We start from the raw sequence: 16,802 nt of genomic DNA on the forward strand, positions 1-16,802 counted from the left end.
TTCTATATATATATATATATATATATATATATATATATATATAATTATAAATTGTGCAATATAAATGTTTATATTGCGCTGTATAAATGTTTACAATTATTATATCTGTAACGATTTTTGCACATATGTATTTATGTTATTGCAAATACAAATTGTTTAAAAAATTTTATATATATTTATTCCTCGATTTATCCTTTTTTTCTGATTTCATTAATAAAACATTTAATAATTATATATTTTTGAATCAATGTATGACTGAAATGTACAACAATTATATGCTCTAATTATTTGCTATGTAATTTTATTAATTGTATTAATTATGTATGTATATATTTTATACATATACATTGTAAAACTTATTTACTTATATGTATCTATATATATATACACACACACACACACACACACATACACGCACACACACACACACACACACACACACACACACACACATATATATATATATATATGCTATATCACTTTTAGAATAACGATGCACATTTCAAGATGTGTATATTGAAAAAACTATAATATTTTGAGATACAAAAAAATGTTACATAGTTGTACTATATTTTCTACACTTAAAATGAAATAGGAACAGTTACGTTGGAGAGAGAAAAAGAAGGAAAGTCAAAAAAGTGTGGGAGTGTGCAAAAAGTTTTAACCATGATGATTTTAACAGCAACTGCTGTACGAAACGTATAAATCAATTATATTAGTCTCTTGTTTTTCTTAAAAGAAGAAAATGAAAGGTGAATAACTGATGTATTATTTCTCCCGTGTACCATGCATTTTTGAAATCTGCGAACTGTTTCTCTTTAAGCGATTTGAGCTATTTTGAAGTTGCTCCGTTATCAATCTTGAACACATGGTAAACATGTCACCGATGCGAGAAACTTTGCGTGATTCTAGCGGCGATTCTGGTACGTAATATGGACAGATATATTATTTCTATCATTCCTCTGCAGATATCGCAATTCTAAAATATTAATATATTTTAATGTATTCACAATATTAAACAGAACGATAATTTGTTAATTATCTACTTGAGGTTATGTCTTATCGCAGGCGACATCTGATTTCTGATTTCGCGATTTTTCTTTTAGGATCAGAGTCCGATAATGCTTCCGCGTCCTCAAGATCTAGCCGTAGTGATAGCCGAACATCGCAGGCTCCGGCCCAACAAACGTCAAGCAATGCTAGAGGAGAGCATTCTGAGGATGAGAACGGAGCACCAGCTTCACCTGCGTCAAACGCTAGCGGTAGCCGCGCCTCGAGGTCTACCAGCCAGAGTCCAATCGGCTCGAATAAGTTGGATGGCAGTCGTCGCTCAGAGAGTCCGTCGTCACCGGCTGGATCTGGCTCGAGACGTTCAAGCGTGGGTTCTGTCCAGAGCGAAAAATCTGGTTCTCCGAAGTCCAGAAGCGGCACGCCAAAATCAGCAGCCTCTCACAGCTCGGCAGATTCTCCAAAGTCTCCTCGATCACGCTCGCCATCGCCACACGGCAGCATACGTTCCTCGAGTCCAAAGTCACCCGTCAGTTCAAGGTCTGCACGTTCTAGGTCGGTGGAAAGAAAATCCAAGACTCCGGCCTCCCCTGCATCTAATGCATCTGGTTATGATTCCCTGAAAAGTCATAGATCTCGAAGTGCTTCTTCTCAAAGAAGTAATAAGTCAGGAGGTTCAGCGAGTCCAACAGAAAGGCGATCGAATTCTTCTGCATCTTCGAGGAAATTTGATGAACCAAAGAAAGCAGATTCTGAAAGATCTGATGATAAGAGATCAAGATCTAAAAGTCCGAAAAATGATAAAAGCGATAATGAATCGAACAAATCCTTCAAACAAACAGGTTTGCTTAGTTTTATTAATTATAATATTCAGAATATGATTTTTAGCTTGAAGTTATTATTTGTATTAGCTAATTAATTATTGTTTAATGTTGAAATTTTTTTTTCAATCAGTTAACGATCGTAGTCCAAAATCCGATGAGAGCGACGAAGAACAATCAAAGACTAAACGACAACATAGTAGTTCCGGATCAGATACGGAACAAATTATGAAACGAAGTAAACCGATAATAAACTCAGATTCTGAGAATGAGACAGTTGACAAAGAAAATAGTGTCGCTCCAACTGCGGACGCATTATTTGGTGATGCAAGTGACATTAGTACGGATGATGAAAAGGATAAAAAGGAAGAGAAAGAAAAAGAACGGAGCCGCAGTAGAAGTCGGAGTAGAAGTAGAAGCAAAAGTCGCAGCAGAAGCAAAAGCAGAAGTAGAAGTAGGAGTAGGAGTCACAGCCGCGGCAGATCCGAGAGTGGTGGAGAAGGTCCAAGTCGATCTGTTATCGAAGACGTAAGTTAACTAAACAAGTTTTTGCAACAGATTTTGACAAGACTATGAATGTTTTAACATTAAATTTATTCTATATGCAGGAGGACGATAAAGATAAGGAGGAAGAACCAGAACCACCTCCAGAGACTCGAATTGACGTAGAAATCCCGAAAATTACTACTGATCTAGGACGCGAGATTCACTTTGTAAAATTGCCGAATTTCTTGTCCGTCGAAACAAGGCCGTTCGATCACGATACCTACGAAGATGAAATTGACGAAGAAGAAACTCTAGATGAAGAAGGTCGTGCTCGACTGAAGCTCAAAGTTGAAAATACATTGAGGTGGAAGGAATCATTTAGTGACGATGGTAAAATGGTGAAACAGAGTAATGCGAGATTCGTTAAGTGGTCGGACGGTAGTATGTCGCTGCATTTGGGTTCAGAAATTTTCGATGTGTATAAACAGCCATTACAGGGCGATCACAATCACCTTTATATTCGCCAAGGTACAGGTCTACAGGGTCAAGCAGTATTTCGAACAAAACTAACATTCCGGCCACATTCCACTGAATCGTTCACACACAGGAAGATGACTATGTCTCTGGCCGATAGATCGCAAAAGACATCTGGTATTAAAGTTCTTTCTCAAGTGGGAATGAATCCAGATCAGAATAGGTACGAAATGATAAAGGTATGTATATACTGTACATGTTAAAATTTCTATATATGTATTATGTTAAATTGTCATTACATTTCGTTTCTTTTTTTTTTTAGAAAGAGGAAGAAAAATTACGTATGGCTATGCGAGTTCAAAATAAAACGAAGAAAAGTACTAGTGGTAGTAGAAATACTAATCGTGCTACAGGAGCGTACAGTGGTGATGCCTATCACGATGATGGTTCTGATGACGATGGTGCAATTTCATTAGCAGCCATAAAAAATAAATATAAAAAAGGAGCGATTCCTTCTAAAGGTTACTTGATATTCATTGCACTGTATTAGAACATATTTTAATATTCATAATATTACTAAAACATGATCTTAATATTTTTTCTGTCAAAAAAATTTTAATATTTTTTACGTTGTACTATAAAATGTAATATCTTTTAACTTCAACATATATTATCTTTATATTTTCATTGCATGTGTTATATTAGATTAATTTATTCTATCTATTTATATAAGTTAAAAAACGCTTTATTTCAGCATCGAATATTTATTCTTCGGATGAGGAAGGATCAGATATTGAGACACACAGACCTAAAAAGAATATTAAAGGAAAAATTCTAAAAGATTCAGATGAAGAATCCACTTCTGAAAGTTCTGCGGGTAGCGGTGGAGACGATAATCAAGTTGATGATGCGAGTGATTAAAAATGTATATATAATTCAGAATTTAGTATTTTCTTTTATGACAACCATTACGGTATATTATTACAATACACAATGCAAATAGCATGAAATAATATTTAATAATTTTATAGGTAATATTTGATTCATATATCATGTAAATAAATCAATAAATATAATACATATTTAAAGTTATCAATGCATTTCTTCTATTGTCTTAGAAGAAATATTTTTAGATTTTATCCTTTTTGACGAAGTTATGAAGGCTTCTACAGAGCCAGATTTTGCAATTCTTAAAACATAATGAATAAAATTATTTGTACTCTAACTGCACTGTAATAAGGCAAAATATAATAGAGTGTAGACATGCATTTGGTAAATAAGTTGGCTCGTCACTCCTGCTGATCCTTGAAAATCTTTACCATAGGAATTTAATTACTAATCCAAAGCATTGAAATTATATTGCGATAAGTGTATTTCAAAGTAGTAAGTTTATTATTTAACACTGTAACTGCAGTTTTGCAAAAGTCATATAAAATAAATATTGACCAAATATCTATTAAATTATGTATTAAGTAGTATTCCGAAAGTGCACGCATATTTTACTTAGTACATCAATTTTTTGGGAATTCGTAGCTCTAATTTTTATTACATCTTTATTACATCAGGAAAGGGAATTTGAAATTTAATTTAACAATTTTATTAAAACAGAGCTTTCTGAAATACTTCTTTGATTCAAATAATTTTTATGGCAAGAACTGCGAAATAATAATATACGGAAAGTATATTAATATGATGTCTCACAATACTCAGTAACATTTCATCTATATAATATACAACAAAATGAACTTTATTAAAATCCACATAGAACTTGTTTTTTTTTTCCGTATATAATGAAAATCTCTTATGAAGTAAACTGCACGAGATAACAAAATGCTTGTGTTATTGTAAATTACTTGCAATCGACCACCATTAAATCCTAATGTGCTGAGAAATTTCGTTAAGATGCTTTTGAAGAATTAATTAAATTGTGTCTGATATATATTCAATAAAAATAAGGTACTTTAATCACGTTGACGTAGTCAGTGTGAAGCAATATTTTGACAATAAATTGTACGTATTAAGTTAGTAAGTTTTTATACTGATCATGCGTTATGAATACTACATATTTTCCTGGAAATAATTAATATTCCTTTATTGGCAAGTATACTCAATAGCCTTATGGTATTCACCAATGTAAACCAGAAGATGGCCGATTTGACTAGACTACGATCTTAAAGTGGTAATTCTCAACGATATTTCTATAGAAGCGCTCGGTCAGGTCACTCTATGTGTCAGCTCCATTGTATACATATATATTACAGTTTATAAATTCTAATTTAAACTAGGATTTCGTCCTACGTCCCACTGTATCTCAATCCTTGGCCACTTTGTTTGCAGAACCGTCAGCATAGGATTGCTATCCATAATACATTTTACAGTACACTCAAGCAATACTGCTTGTCCTTTGTGATATTTCACTCTATTTTCCGGATTGCTACGCTGTAGACCATTGTAATGATATAAGACGAACATATCTGGGCACATACATGGTTCCTCAGGAAAGAATTCATCCATAAACGATGCAAGAAGTATTATTCCTAAATTTTCACTGTCCAGTCTCTTCCTCATGATATCGACACTGCAAGAACATTTCGATATAAAATTTGCTAAGATTATTGTTAAAATTAAAGTCAAATTTAATATGAATAATTTTAATATAAATAATTTCACACACGCCTATTAATACAAAATGTAAATAATATATAAACTACGAAAGCGCGAATACATACTATTCAGCAACGGCTACTAGTCCTAGTTCCGCCAATACATCCTGTAGTAAATTTGCCGCGATAAAGTTATTCCCTTCTGGATCAAAACGTTTGAAAATTCTTCGCGCTTGTTCCGATGGTGTTTCTGGACTCACTAATCGCTTTTCCGTAGAAAAGAGTACAGTTAGATGCGTATCCGATCCTAGCACCCAGATTGGATGCGACGGTGATTTTAAAAATGTACCCACTTCGCAATATCGTAAATGCTCTAGCAGAGTGAGAAATCCTACTGTATTCTGTTTATCAATACCGCGTAATTCTGCAAAATATGTAATATAGAGTACTGAAAGCATAATCTATCTATGTACAAATTAAAATATATAATTAAAATATACATAGAATTGAGATGATAATGTAATCAAGTTTAAAGAAAAGAAAAATCAACTCACTTAATCCACTAATATCTTGATCGTGATCCCAGACATGACTAACTGCCCGGCCAGTAAGCATTAAATTTATTAAACTTTGGCTTCCATATCCATAAGTAGAATCGATCATGGGTTCTGTGGGATCCGACATTTCGGAGCATATTTCTGGAACTCCTTTTGTACACATCACTGTATAAAGTAGAAGTAATATACCATACTGATCTTTTAACATTCCAATTCGTTCCGTAAAGAAATCTTCTACATCATCGATGCTATTTGTAGTAAATATCCTATAACAATCAATAAAATATCAATTAATAGCAAAATATTAAAAAATTAAAATTTATTAGAACATTATTTTCTAGTATAAGCTTACCTTAATTGAGAATGAAAAGCTTCTGATTCTAATGACACTTGTTTGATAGCCAATGTTTCATTAATTTGATTACCTTCGCTAATATCTTGGGCTGAATTTGCCATTGGCTCCACTGATTTGGAATCAGTGCCTTCTTTGCTAGATACGAAGTCATTAGAATCATTGGCATGTACTACTGAATACTTAGGATCTTGAACATCAGCAGCCTGATTTATAATTTCAATCAAGGCTTTCACAAGTAATTGATCACATTTTTCGGCTTTGATATCCTTCCAAGTTATAACATCGCTCTCCAACAGTAACTGCTTCAAAATAAATGCTTGAACCGCAGCTATCACAGCGCAAGGTCCTCCTTCTGTCTGTACAAGCGCAGTAGGTTCATCTATACTGAAGTAGAAGCCTACAAAAAATTAATTAATGTAATTAGAACATACAGTAATAAATTTATAATATTTCTAGAAACCTTATAATGTTACATTTTGTCTATATTACATAAGAGATACATGAGTATTATTCAACATTAAGTTACCAACTTAATTAATTATACATGTTATGTATTATACAATTATGCTATTAAGCAAATACTTATAGAAAATAATTGGGCAAGGCAAAATGAATGAATTTTGAGGTTGTCTTTCATGAAAGTTGCTATTAACGCTAATGATTGGCCATTGGATCGGTGTGATAACATATAAAATTCTTATGTCTACATGAAAATAACCGCCGTATTGAAGGAGAAAGCCTCAATACCTTGCGCCCATCGCTTGAAAACGTCCTCCTTGACGGTCGAACCCCACAAAAGAGTTTTAATATTTTTCAGGAGCTCGTCGTCACCCGCAATGGCATTATCGGCCATTATCTTCCGGATGTGCGCGATAATACGGGAGATTAAAACGCGCCGTGTACACGAATCTTATCTAGAACTAATCATAATATTTTTCGGCACTATTAGCTTCACGTTAAATCCTGAATTATCGGTCGCATATAGGAACCACCCGATAACCTATTTTGCACAACAGAAACCTGCCAAGTACGTCGCCATTTTGAACCGTTTTCTCTTTCACGTGAAGTGCGAACAAAGATGGATCCCTTTCCGCGATGACGCGCACTCGTAGAACAATCGATATATCGAATTTCAATTCGAACGCGAATTCAAGAGTTGGAATTACTTCGACTAAACTTTAGCTATTTAATCAACGACTTTATTTTAACGACTGTTTTACTTATAGGCCTTATAGTAAAAACTCTATCTATATATATATGCAATTTATTTTCTTGTACTTGAGGTAAGATGATTTTTTAAAAAGAAGATTAAATATAACTGGCAAAATAATTAACAAAGTATCTTGAAATAATCTTTACAAATTATCACGCAATTATGTTTGTAATATTATTTGTTGACCTTGAACGTTAATGAACGAGTTAATGATCTTGATTTTTTTATAACAACGTATGTAATACACGTATATGAATAACAAAAATGTCTTTATACTTTATTACTTCGTAATAAGATATGTTAAATAATCACGTATACGTAAGTTATATATTAAAAAGTGGATTAGTTCAAGAACTATTTTCGACGTCTCGCGTGAAAAATTCAATACATTTTTTTATGTCTAATTAGATGATTGGCTCAAAGTTACTTTAACAAGACGGATTGTATTATTTATTGATTATATTATTATTTGAAATATACTTTAAGTGTATAGAATGAATAATTGCTTTAAGTGTATAAAGTGAATAATTGCTAATATTTCTGGAAACTTTGCGTTTAAACATATTAGTAATATATATTCATTTTTGCTTTAAACGCAACTTGTACACAATTAATTTTTATCCAGAGTGTATACTGCCATTCACGTATTATCTAAGAAATCACATAATCTTTGTGACTGAAAGTAGATAATCTAGAATTATTTTGTGATATATTTTCGCAAGGAATAAAATGGCAAATACAAGAATGTATGTATGTATCAATTAAATATCGATTAAATATACAAAGAGAACTTCTCTTTTTGATACATGATCAAACTAATTATTTATATATATTTTTATATTTAATAAAGAAAAGAGATCTTTATAATTATCTTTAATTAATGTGGTTTACTATTGTAGAAATTTTATGAAATGAATTTTTTAAATGTGAGTTCTACAGACTTCTAAAATTTCAAACAAGAAATAGCATATATTTAATTTTTATACAATAAAAATGAAAAATATGATAATATAAAATATTATATTTAATTTCTTTTATATGGTCAGTTTATATAATTTATTGCAGTTTCTTTACACTATTATCTGTAACTTGGCTTTAATGAATGCAGGAGCCACTTTAGGATATTCTTCCGTAGTATTTTCAGTACTGGCAAGTAATAGATCATCAATAACTTTAAATGCAATGGAGATACCTTTTTTCGGTAATTATTTTCAATGAAAAAAAATTTAATATTATTTCCCATTACAAAATGTGCTTATTAACATATTTTGTAATAAATAATACGATTTCAATTTTTATGATTTTTAATATCATCATTGTTGATAACAACAATAATTTGAATAATTTTATATGCACCTAATTATGTTACAAAAATTTATTCGAAAAATTTTATCTAGTTTTCACGATCTCCAAATTATTGGTTGCCTCTTATGCCTTATCATAATGAACTATGGAAGACGATGTACCATGATAGTATATGGTGTAAATTTTTCTTTGGGATGGATTTCTTATTGGGAGTAGTTATAATGTGATACAACTTTTCATCGATAGGATGCTAATAGGTGAGAAAAAAGGAAAACAAAATCTTCTCGAAACTTATTTCTTTAATGAAAAAGCAAACAAAAACAATTCGTAGAAATGCTTTGTAAATTTTTAGGAATTGCAATGGGTATGTTTGCAGTTTCTGTTGGAATATATTTAGCAGAAATCTCTATTACTTCATGGAAAACAGTCATTACGGTTACCTCGCAAATAGCTCACTGGAATTCTGATCGTTTACTTTCTAGGATTTATTCTACAAGTAAGAGCATTAAATAATTTTTTATTAATAAGAGAATAAAAATATCATTGATAATTAGATAAAATTTGAGTTAATCATCATATGTTTTTGTATTATCTAATTTCAAACAAGTTTGTTTGAAATTTTGCAAAGTATCTGCTGATAAATTTTATCAGCAGAAAAATTAGTGATGCAGAATCCGTTATATGAAATACTGGCGAATGCCAAAGAGAGAAAAACTCTTTACATGAGAGAAAAACTCTTTACATGACTTCAAAACAGACTGATGATAGAAATCAAGCAGACTTGCACATAGTTTGACGTAGATTAATAACAGAAATCGAGCAAAATCTGCATTTGATAAGTTTTCGATTTTTGCTGCCAATCTGCCATCAGTTACATCAACAGGCTCTTGCTAGAGCAAGCTAATATGGACGCAGACGAAATCAAATTTGTTCAATTTTTTAAATCAAATTTACTAATTTGCTGCCATTCTGACAATAAACTATTTATTTTTTTTATTATGAATTTTATTTGAATGCGTTAATTTTGATTTTTAAATTTTATTAAAAATAGACAAATTAAAACTTTAGACGTTAATATTGTTAACATAATAAATATACACATATAACATATGTAATTAACATATAGATATATAATAAAATATAAATATAAATTAATATTCATATTTTATTTTATTTATATTTATATTTTATTAAAACACATTTATATTATTTCAGAACGATTGGAAGTTAATAGCAGCATTTTTTTCCATATTGTTTGTCCTATGCAATATTTTCTTCATCCGCGAAAGTTCTGAGTGGTTACTTTTAAAAGGCTGAAAGGAAGACGCTAGGATTGCTCTACTTTGTATCCGCGATTTGCGTCAGGAAAAATACAGAGTTCCAAGAAGAGTTTACAAAAATGACAAACTATATCGAGTCGAGAAATAAATTTGAAATATCTCCAAATTGCCGAATAGATTTCTCCTTGACTAAAGAAATCAGACAGAGATTTCTTATTTGGAATGTGTGGAGCATACTAAAGAGAATTTAGAGAACAATCCTTCTACCAGAAGTGTGGAAACCTTTTGTGATACTAAATCTCTATTTACTTTTTCAAAAGCTTTGTAGACTGTATGTGATTATATTTTATACCATTGATTTTATCACCAGGATCAACATAACAATAGATCCATTTTTGATCATCATAATAGTAGGAATAATTCAACTAATAGACATTGTAATCATTGCATGTTATAGCAAAAGGTAATTATTTTTTTTTATTGTACAATTTACAACTACATTCAATATGAACTTATTATAAATCTACATAATACATTCATATAAAAAATCAAACACCAATAGTTGAAGTAAAATAAAATTAATAATCTAAGACAAGAGTGGTAATTATTAATTATATAATTATGAATATTAATTAGCGAAAATTTACTATTGTAACCTGTAATTTTTAAATTCAATAACTGTCGTGATATTTTTTTTATGGACTTTTGTGGTTAATCTATAGATCGCTCTATTAAAATGCTCATTAGACGTTATGATGTATTTCAAATTGATAATATTCTTGATAATATTCTAGAGACTTATATAATAAATTTTGAAATTTTATTAGAATTGATCGTCGAACTATTTGTCTGGTGTTGGTATATCAATTTCTTTCGGCGTTTTGGCAGTGTACTTGCAATTTTTTGAGAACATTAGCATTACAATTATTCCCATTGTTTGTATCCTTTTTTATGTGGTAAGAAAATAATGTTTTCATTCATTACCTCGTCAATAGTTATAATTTTTTTTAAGAAAGTAATTATTATTCGATGATCTCGGCAGAAATCCAACGTAGATTGAACTTTAGGTATTATCTTTTTGAAAGAGTTTCTTAAAAATTATTTATCAATATTAGCTAATTATAAAGTTTAGGATTAATCTCTAAATCGCAGGGTTTTGGATCATTTGGATTTTTTCGATTCCTTGATTCATGATTCTGGAACAATAGCCTACTAGATATGTGAACGTTTTCGGGCAATTTACTACTTTCATCTCTCTTGTAACCAGCTACATCATCAATTGTATCCAATAATGGTAACACATGATAGAAATGTTACCATTTATTTTTACTGCATAATGTCTATTATTGCTACTATTTTTCTAATGATTGCTTTACCGGAGACACTGGGAAAGATGAAAACACAGATAAAAAATACCTTTAGAGGCAAGTTACAGATAGATGAAACTTTTAAAAAAATTGAAGATACATGTTAAATGAATGCAATGAATAGTTTAATGTTACTGAAGCAATTTATGCAAATTGATATAAGATAATATAAGAGTTTATAAGTAATGTAAACGCGCAATTTGCAACAGATATTTTTTTTAAATAATTAAGATTGAAAAATGAATGAATTAAGAATGAAAAATAATTAAAATAATCGAAGTTATAATTAATTAAAAATAATTAAAAAGTTACATAGTTTTATATCAAATTTTTTCCGAAATGTCATAGTAGATTCCGAAGATTTTTCGCATTGAACACAATGCTGTTTTTCCAAAACTTGGATAACCTACCAGGATTTTAATTAATTGTCAAATGGGTCAAAAAGAGCGTTTACTACATTTTTTCCGTAAAAAAATTATTTCTAATTAAAGTTAACAACATTAAAAGTACAATTCAAGAGATTTCGAATGAATTTTAATTCTTTCCTTACAGGGTACGTGTCCACGAATAAGCTTTCTCTGTATTATCATATGTGCCTACTTTAAAAATAGAGTGATATATGTTTATTCGTCCAGCGTTAATTTTATTTACGTGTCACGCGTTCTAGAGTTTATAATTGTTTTGCCAGAATTGACGTATTAATCACAGCTGTCATCTCAAGTTATAATTTCCTTAGAACTTTTATACATCATACGTACTAAATGATATCTTTTCCGGAAGCATATGACATGCACAAACAATCCTGAGTTTGCGAAATTAATCGAAATTGATCGAAGACTTAACAAGTTTTTTCAAAATTAAAGTCATCTTTTTTATATAACAATTACTTTTTTCTTTTTTACAGATTCGAAAATCTTTTTCCACGATTAAAATATATACGTTAATATGTGTCTGTGAGATGGAATTTATTCCAAGAACGACAAAACATTTTGAAATTGAAATCTTAAGAAAAATTTTTTGTCGTTTTCGGCATTAACTTCATCTCACAAACACGTATTAATGCGTATATTTTAATCCTGGAAAAGGATTTTCGAATCTATAAAAGAGGAAAAAAGTAATTGTTAAACAAAATTTATAATTAGTCGATAATACAAATGGCTTTAGGATCCTCTTAAAAATATCTAATGTTATCTTGTTATGTGCGTCAATTAGACATTCTGCTCATTATTGCATAACTATTTTCATAGAGAGTTTTGTGAAGCGAATTTTTTTTGTACAGAATAATCACATTAAGAAAAAAATTATAGTTAATTATAGTTAATTATATATTTATAGTTAATTTTAATAAATATTTAGTTCGATACTACCACTAAATTAAACATTTATTTACAGTAAGTACTTGTTCAATAAAAAAAATGATTATTAAATCAAATTAATATTTCTTGTATCAAATAAATATATTTTTATATTTAATAAATATTTAGTTGGCAGTATTCAATTAAATATTTATTAAAATTGACTATATTTTTTTTCAGTGCAGGATATATAAAAAATGAATTCTTTAGATCATCTTTCATGGAAATGCAATTGTCGCTACTGATTAGTAGTTTATTAAATAAATATCGATGTGATACGATTATATACAAATTCATATATCTGACATGTAGTTGCATTTACATATTAAAATGTAAATATATAACTAGCTCTGTAATGCAGTACCTTGTGTTTATCGCTTAAAAATATTTTTCTTTTGTCCAACTTCATAGGAGCATTTTTCAAATTATTGCCTGCGACCATTATCTTTCAAGAGATTCTGTACTTTAAAATAAAAATTATAAAAATGAGTAAATAGATATATTGACCAATGAAATTATAAATATTTTAATAAATTCACTCACTTTTGTAATTTTTCCCCTTCTTAAAATACAAAATCGATTCCTTATAATGCGTGCAATAATACGATAAATTGAAATGCATCATATACATGATAAATGTTACGTGCATTATATAAAAAAATTTTATGTTAATACTATGTTAATAAAATAATATTTGACCTCATCTGCTCTTTACTTTAGCCATATATTTTTATTGGCTTCAGTATTTTTATTTATAATTATAAATAAATTATCTATTTTGATTGACATACTGTTTTTCTTAGTGATTATTGCAGTTTCATTTATTCTTCTATTTTCAAGAATTTAAGAATTAATTTATGTTAAATTTAAATTGATTTATAACATTATTACCGTTATAGATAATTTATGCAACTTCTATATAATTTACGGATTGCTAACATCTATTGGTTTCTTACACTCTGCTTTTGTTAGTGCCTCGTCTTTAAGACAGATAATGTAAATTTTTTTCTCGTGCAAATTACACTTAAAGTTATATTTTAATACAATGTGCGTACACTCTTATCTTGATACAATAAATAACATGTCTTACACTTTATGCATATGCGTTATTGCTCGTAATCGTGCATTCCGAGTGAAAGTAAAAACTCGTAAATCCACGAGCATTTCGTGAAGGCATTTCATGATATCTCAACATGGCGCGTTTACTGACAAAAGTACTAACGAAAAATATTTTGTGAAAAATTAAATTATTTAAAGACGAATTCAATTATGTAAAAAACAGGATATCAAATTTTCAAGAAAGATATTGAGTGGAACATTATGCAACATTTTGTGATGAAGCCGATTAAGTATTTATAAACGATTAGAATAATTACGAGAGTCGTGGGTATATAGTCTTAATAATATCTAGATGTAAGAGTGAAGAATCCCAAGTTTAAATTCTGGTTTGTTGTGTTAATTTTTTTTTTGCAATTATAATTTTAGAAATGAAGTTAGAGGATTCGCTTATCCTTGAGGAAGATTGATGTTTCTAGTGAATGCACAAAGTGCATTATTGACGTACATTAGAAAAGGAATGTTAATATCTAGCTGGAGAAGTCATAAAGTTTAGGATAGAAACAAAAGGAAAATTATCAGTAACATTTGAGGATGAGTGTCAGTTATCAAACTAGTTTATAGAAATATAGGGCCGTAAAGTCGATTAGATATATGTATGTAAGATGATATATATTAGGATCAGTGAAGCAGATGTGGATGTGGCAGTTTTAATAGTGTCTAGATGTAAAAACAAAGACTCCTACTTATAATAGAGGAGAAGGTAATAACGTGGGCTTTTACTGGTAAGTCTTACTTAAAAATCTATTATAATTAAAAGAAATCTCTTTTAAAAAATTTTTTATTAAACGAAGAGTTTCTAGGATCTTACATGTAAACATACAACAATAAAGGATGAAGGAAAGAAAGTTTTTTTCTTTAATGGTCAAGCTGAATAGCTTAATTCTATGTCAATTTATATAGTACCTACGTAGTCATTTAAATAAATTTAAATGATTACATCTAACTTAACCGTTAAAGATTTTCTTTCCACATCTTTAACTTTTCATAGATAAATATCGAAGTTGTAAAAAAATTGTCACCATGACGCATTCGTTTTGTTGGTAATTGATGTTTTTCTATTACTATCTTAGAAGTATATCAAAATTTTTTTATATGATTGTCAAATATGACTTAAAGTACATAAATAACGAGTTTATATTTTAATTAATTCTTAAAGCTGTTCTTCTGTTTTGAGAAGATAGAGGAAGGGCTAAATAACTATATTTTTGCTGGGACATAATAAAATGTAATTTTTTAAAAATATTTATTGTATTTTTTGTTATATTTTTTGTTATATTGGGCCATTCAACCATTGAGTAAATTCAGTCATTGAGTAAATTAATGTGGACCCCGTTATATACATTGCAGAGTTTTTTTTGTTAAAACTCGATTAGTATTTAAAAATGATTTTAAGAAGTTCCTAAAGATATCTACAAAGCAAGAAAGAATGCTTATAAATTCACAAGAACAGGATCAATACAAGAATATTATTAGTAGATATATTTATAAAAAAAAATTTCTGAATCGTATAATATTTTAATACAATCAGAATTTTTTATTTTTTATTTCCATGTTTGAATTCAAGCATGGAAAATCTAAAATAATCTTGAAGAATTCAATTTTGAAAAAATATAGGAAATACACTTTACTATTACATTTAAATAGTCAATCACGTTTCTTTTTATTTAAACATTTCATTAAAATTTTTTTTATTTTATAAATTGTCTAAATCATTTAAAACGTGTTTTATATTAAACTTAAATCAATAATAAAAGAAATATAAAGTCGAAAGATTTAAACGAGCAAGGACGACTAATTAACTTATTCTGTTATTCCACTTTTTATGAGATTTTTATGAGACTTTTTTTATACAGCACGTATATTTCGGACTTTACTTAGTCTTCTTCAGCAATTAAAAAAAAAATTATAAGTTTATAATAGATCGGATTGTTTAAGGATCTCGTTTCATATATAAATAAATGCAGATGTTACATAATTCTCCTCTACGATGTCAGTAAGCAATCATTATATATGTTTTTAATGATGTCCATATTAAAATTTATATTGTAAATCAATTCTTCGGTCCGTACCGAGAAGATAACATCAAATTTTAAAAAACATATATACATACATACAAGTTAACAATAATATGGATGCATATGATGTCAGAATTCAATATGATCAGAGAAGACTATGAACAAGAAAGCACATGCAATAAATATTTAACATCAGGCGTTCGTGCAATAAAGATCTCACAATTTATATTTCTTATTCAACATGTATATGTACCTCCAGTACCTCTCTCTCTCACAATTTCCTCTGATCATAATTAAATAATAGAATAAATCAATCACCTTGTTTGCCTGACAAAATTTACTGACTTTGTATTTGATTTGTTATTTCTCGTTCCCAGAGAATCGCATGACGGAATCGCGTAGAATAAATAAACGATAATATATCATTTTTCCGGCAATTTTTTGGAATTTTCAAGGCATTTCGTGATCTTTCGTCGGAATGCGGATTAGCTCGTTATTATAGAATGCTTAATGGAATTGCATGGAATACACGATAATACATCCCAACCCTTTCCGATCATTTTCTGAAATCTTCTAATTCTAAGCATTATGTGGCTTTTCACCGAAATGCGGATGTTAGAATAATTTAATATTTTTAATACTTTAAATAAATAAATTATCGTTAGGAATATCATTGACTTGAATATAATTAAAAAAATTAAAACATTAAAATACATTTAAAATACAAAAAATATATTAGGACCTAATTATATTTTTCTTTAATAATTTTTAAACATCTGAGTATAAAATATTTGAAATAATTACAAAAATTTATTTAACTTTCATATATTTCTTACTATTTTAG

At 29.2% G+C, this 16,802-nt stretch overlaps 2 protein-coding genes and 1 pseudogene across 2 annotated transcripts; 2 read left to right on the top strand and 1 right to left on the bottom strand.

The window, feature by feature from the left end:
* The first annotated feature begins 868 nt into the window (after positions 1-868).
* On the top strand, positions 869-3,710 carry LOC105619904 (another transcription unit protein). The gene is made up of 6 exons (XM_012201423.1): positions 869-923; positions 1,107-1,850; positions 1,963-2,357; positions 2,438-3,028; positions 3,112-3,310; positions 3,544-3,710. The coding sequence occupies exons 1-6, from the start codon at positions 869-871 to the stop codon at positions 3,708-3,710; spliced, it is 2,151 nt and encodes a 716-aa protein (XP_012056813.1).
* Positions 3,711-5,060: 1,350 nt separating this feature from the next.
* LOC105619915 (protein FAM188A homolog) lies at positions 5,061-7,157 on the bottom strand. Its single transcript, XM_012201433.1, has 5 exons — positions 7,052-7,157; positions 6,302-6,701; positions 5,947-6,215; positions 5,519-5,816; positions 5,061-5,367 (listed from the first exon to the last, which is right to left on the bottom strand). The coding sequence occupies exons 1-5, from the start codon at positions 7,155-7,157 to the stop codon at positions 5,061-5,063; spliced, it is 1,380 nt and encodes a 459-aa protein (XP_012056823.1).
* Positions 7,158-8,265: 1,108 nt separating this feature from the next.
* LOC105622751 lies at positions 8,266-11,576 on the top strand (annotated as a pseudogene).
* The last annotated feature ends 5,226 nt before the right edge of the window (positions 11,577-16,802 follow it).

This window comes from Atta cephalotes (assembly GCF_000143395.1).
Source record: "Atta cephalotes unplaced genomic scaffold scaffold00002, whole genome shotgun sequence".
In the NCBI taxonomy this organism is placed as follows: Eukaryota; Metazoa; Arthropoda; class Insecta; order Hymenoptera; family Formicidae; genus Atta; species Atta cephalotes.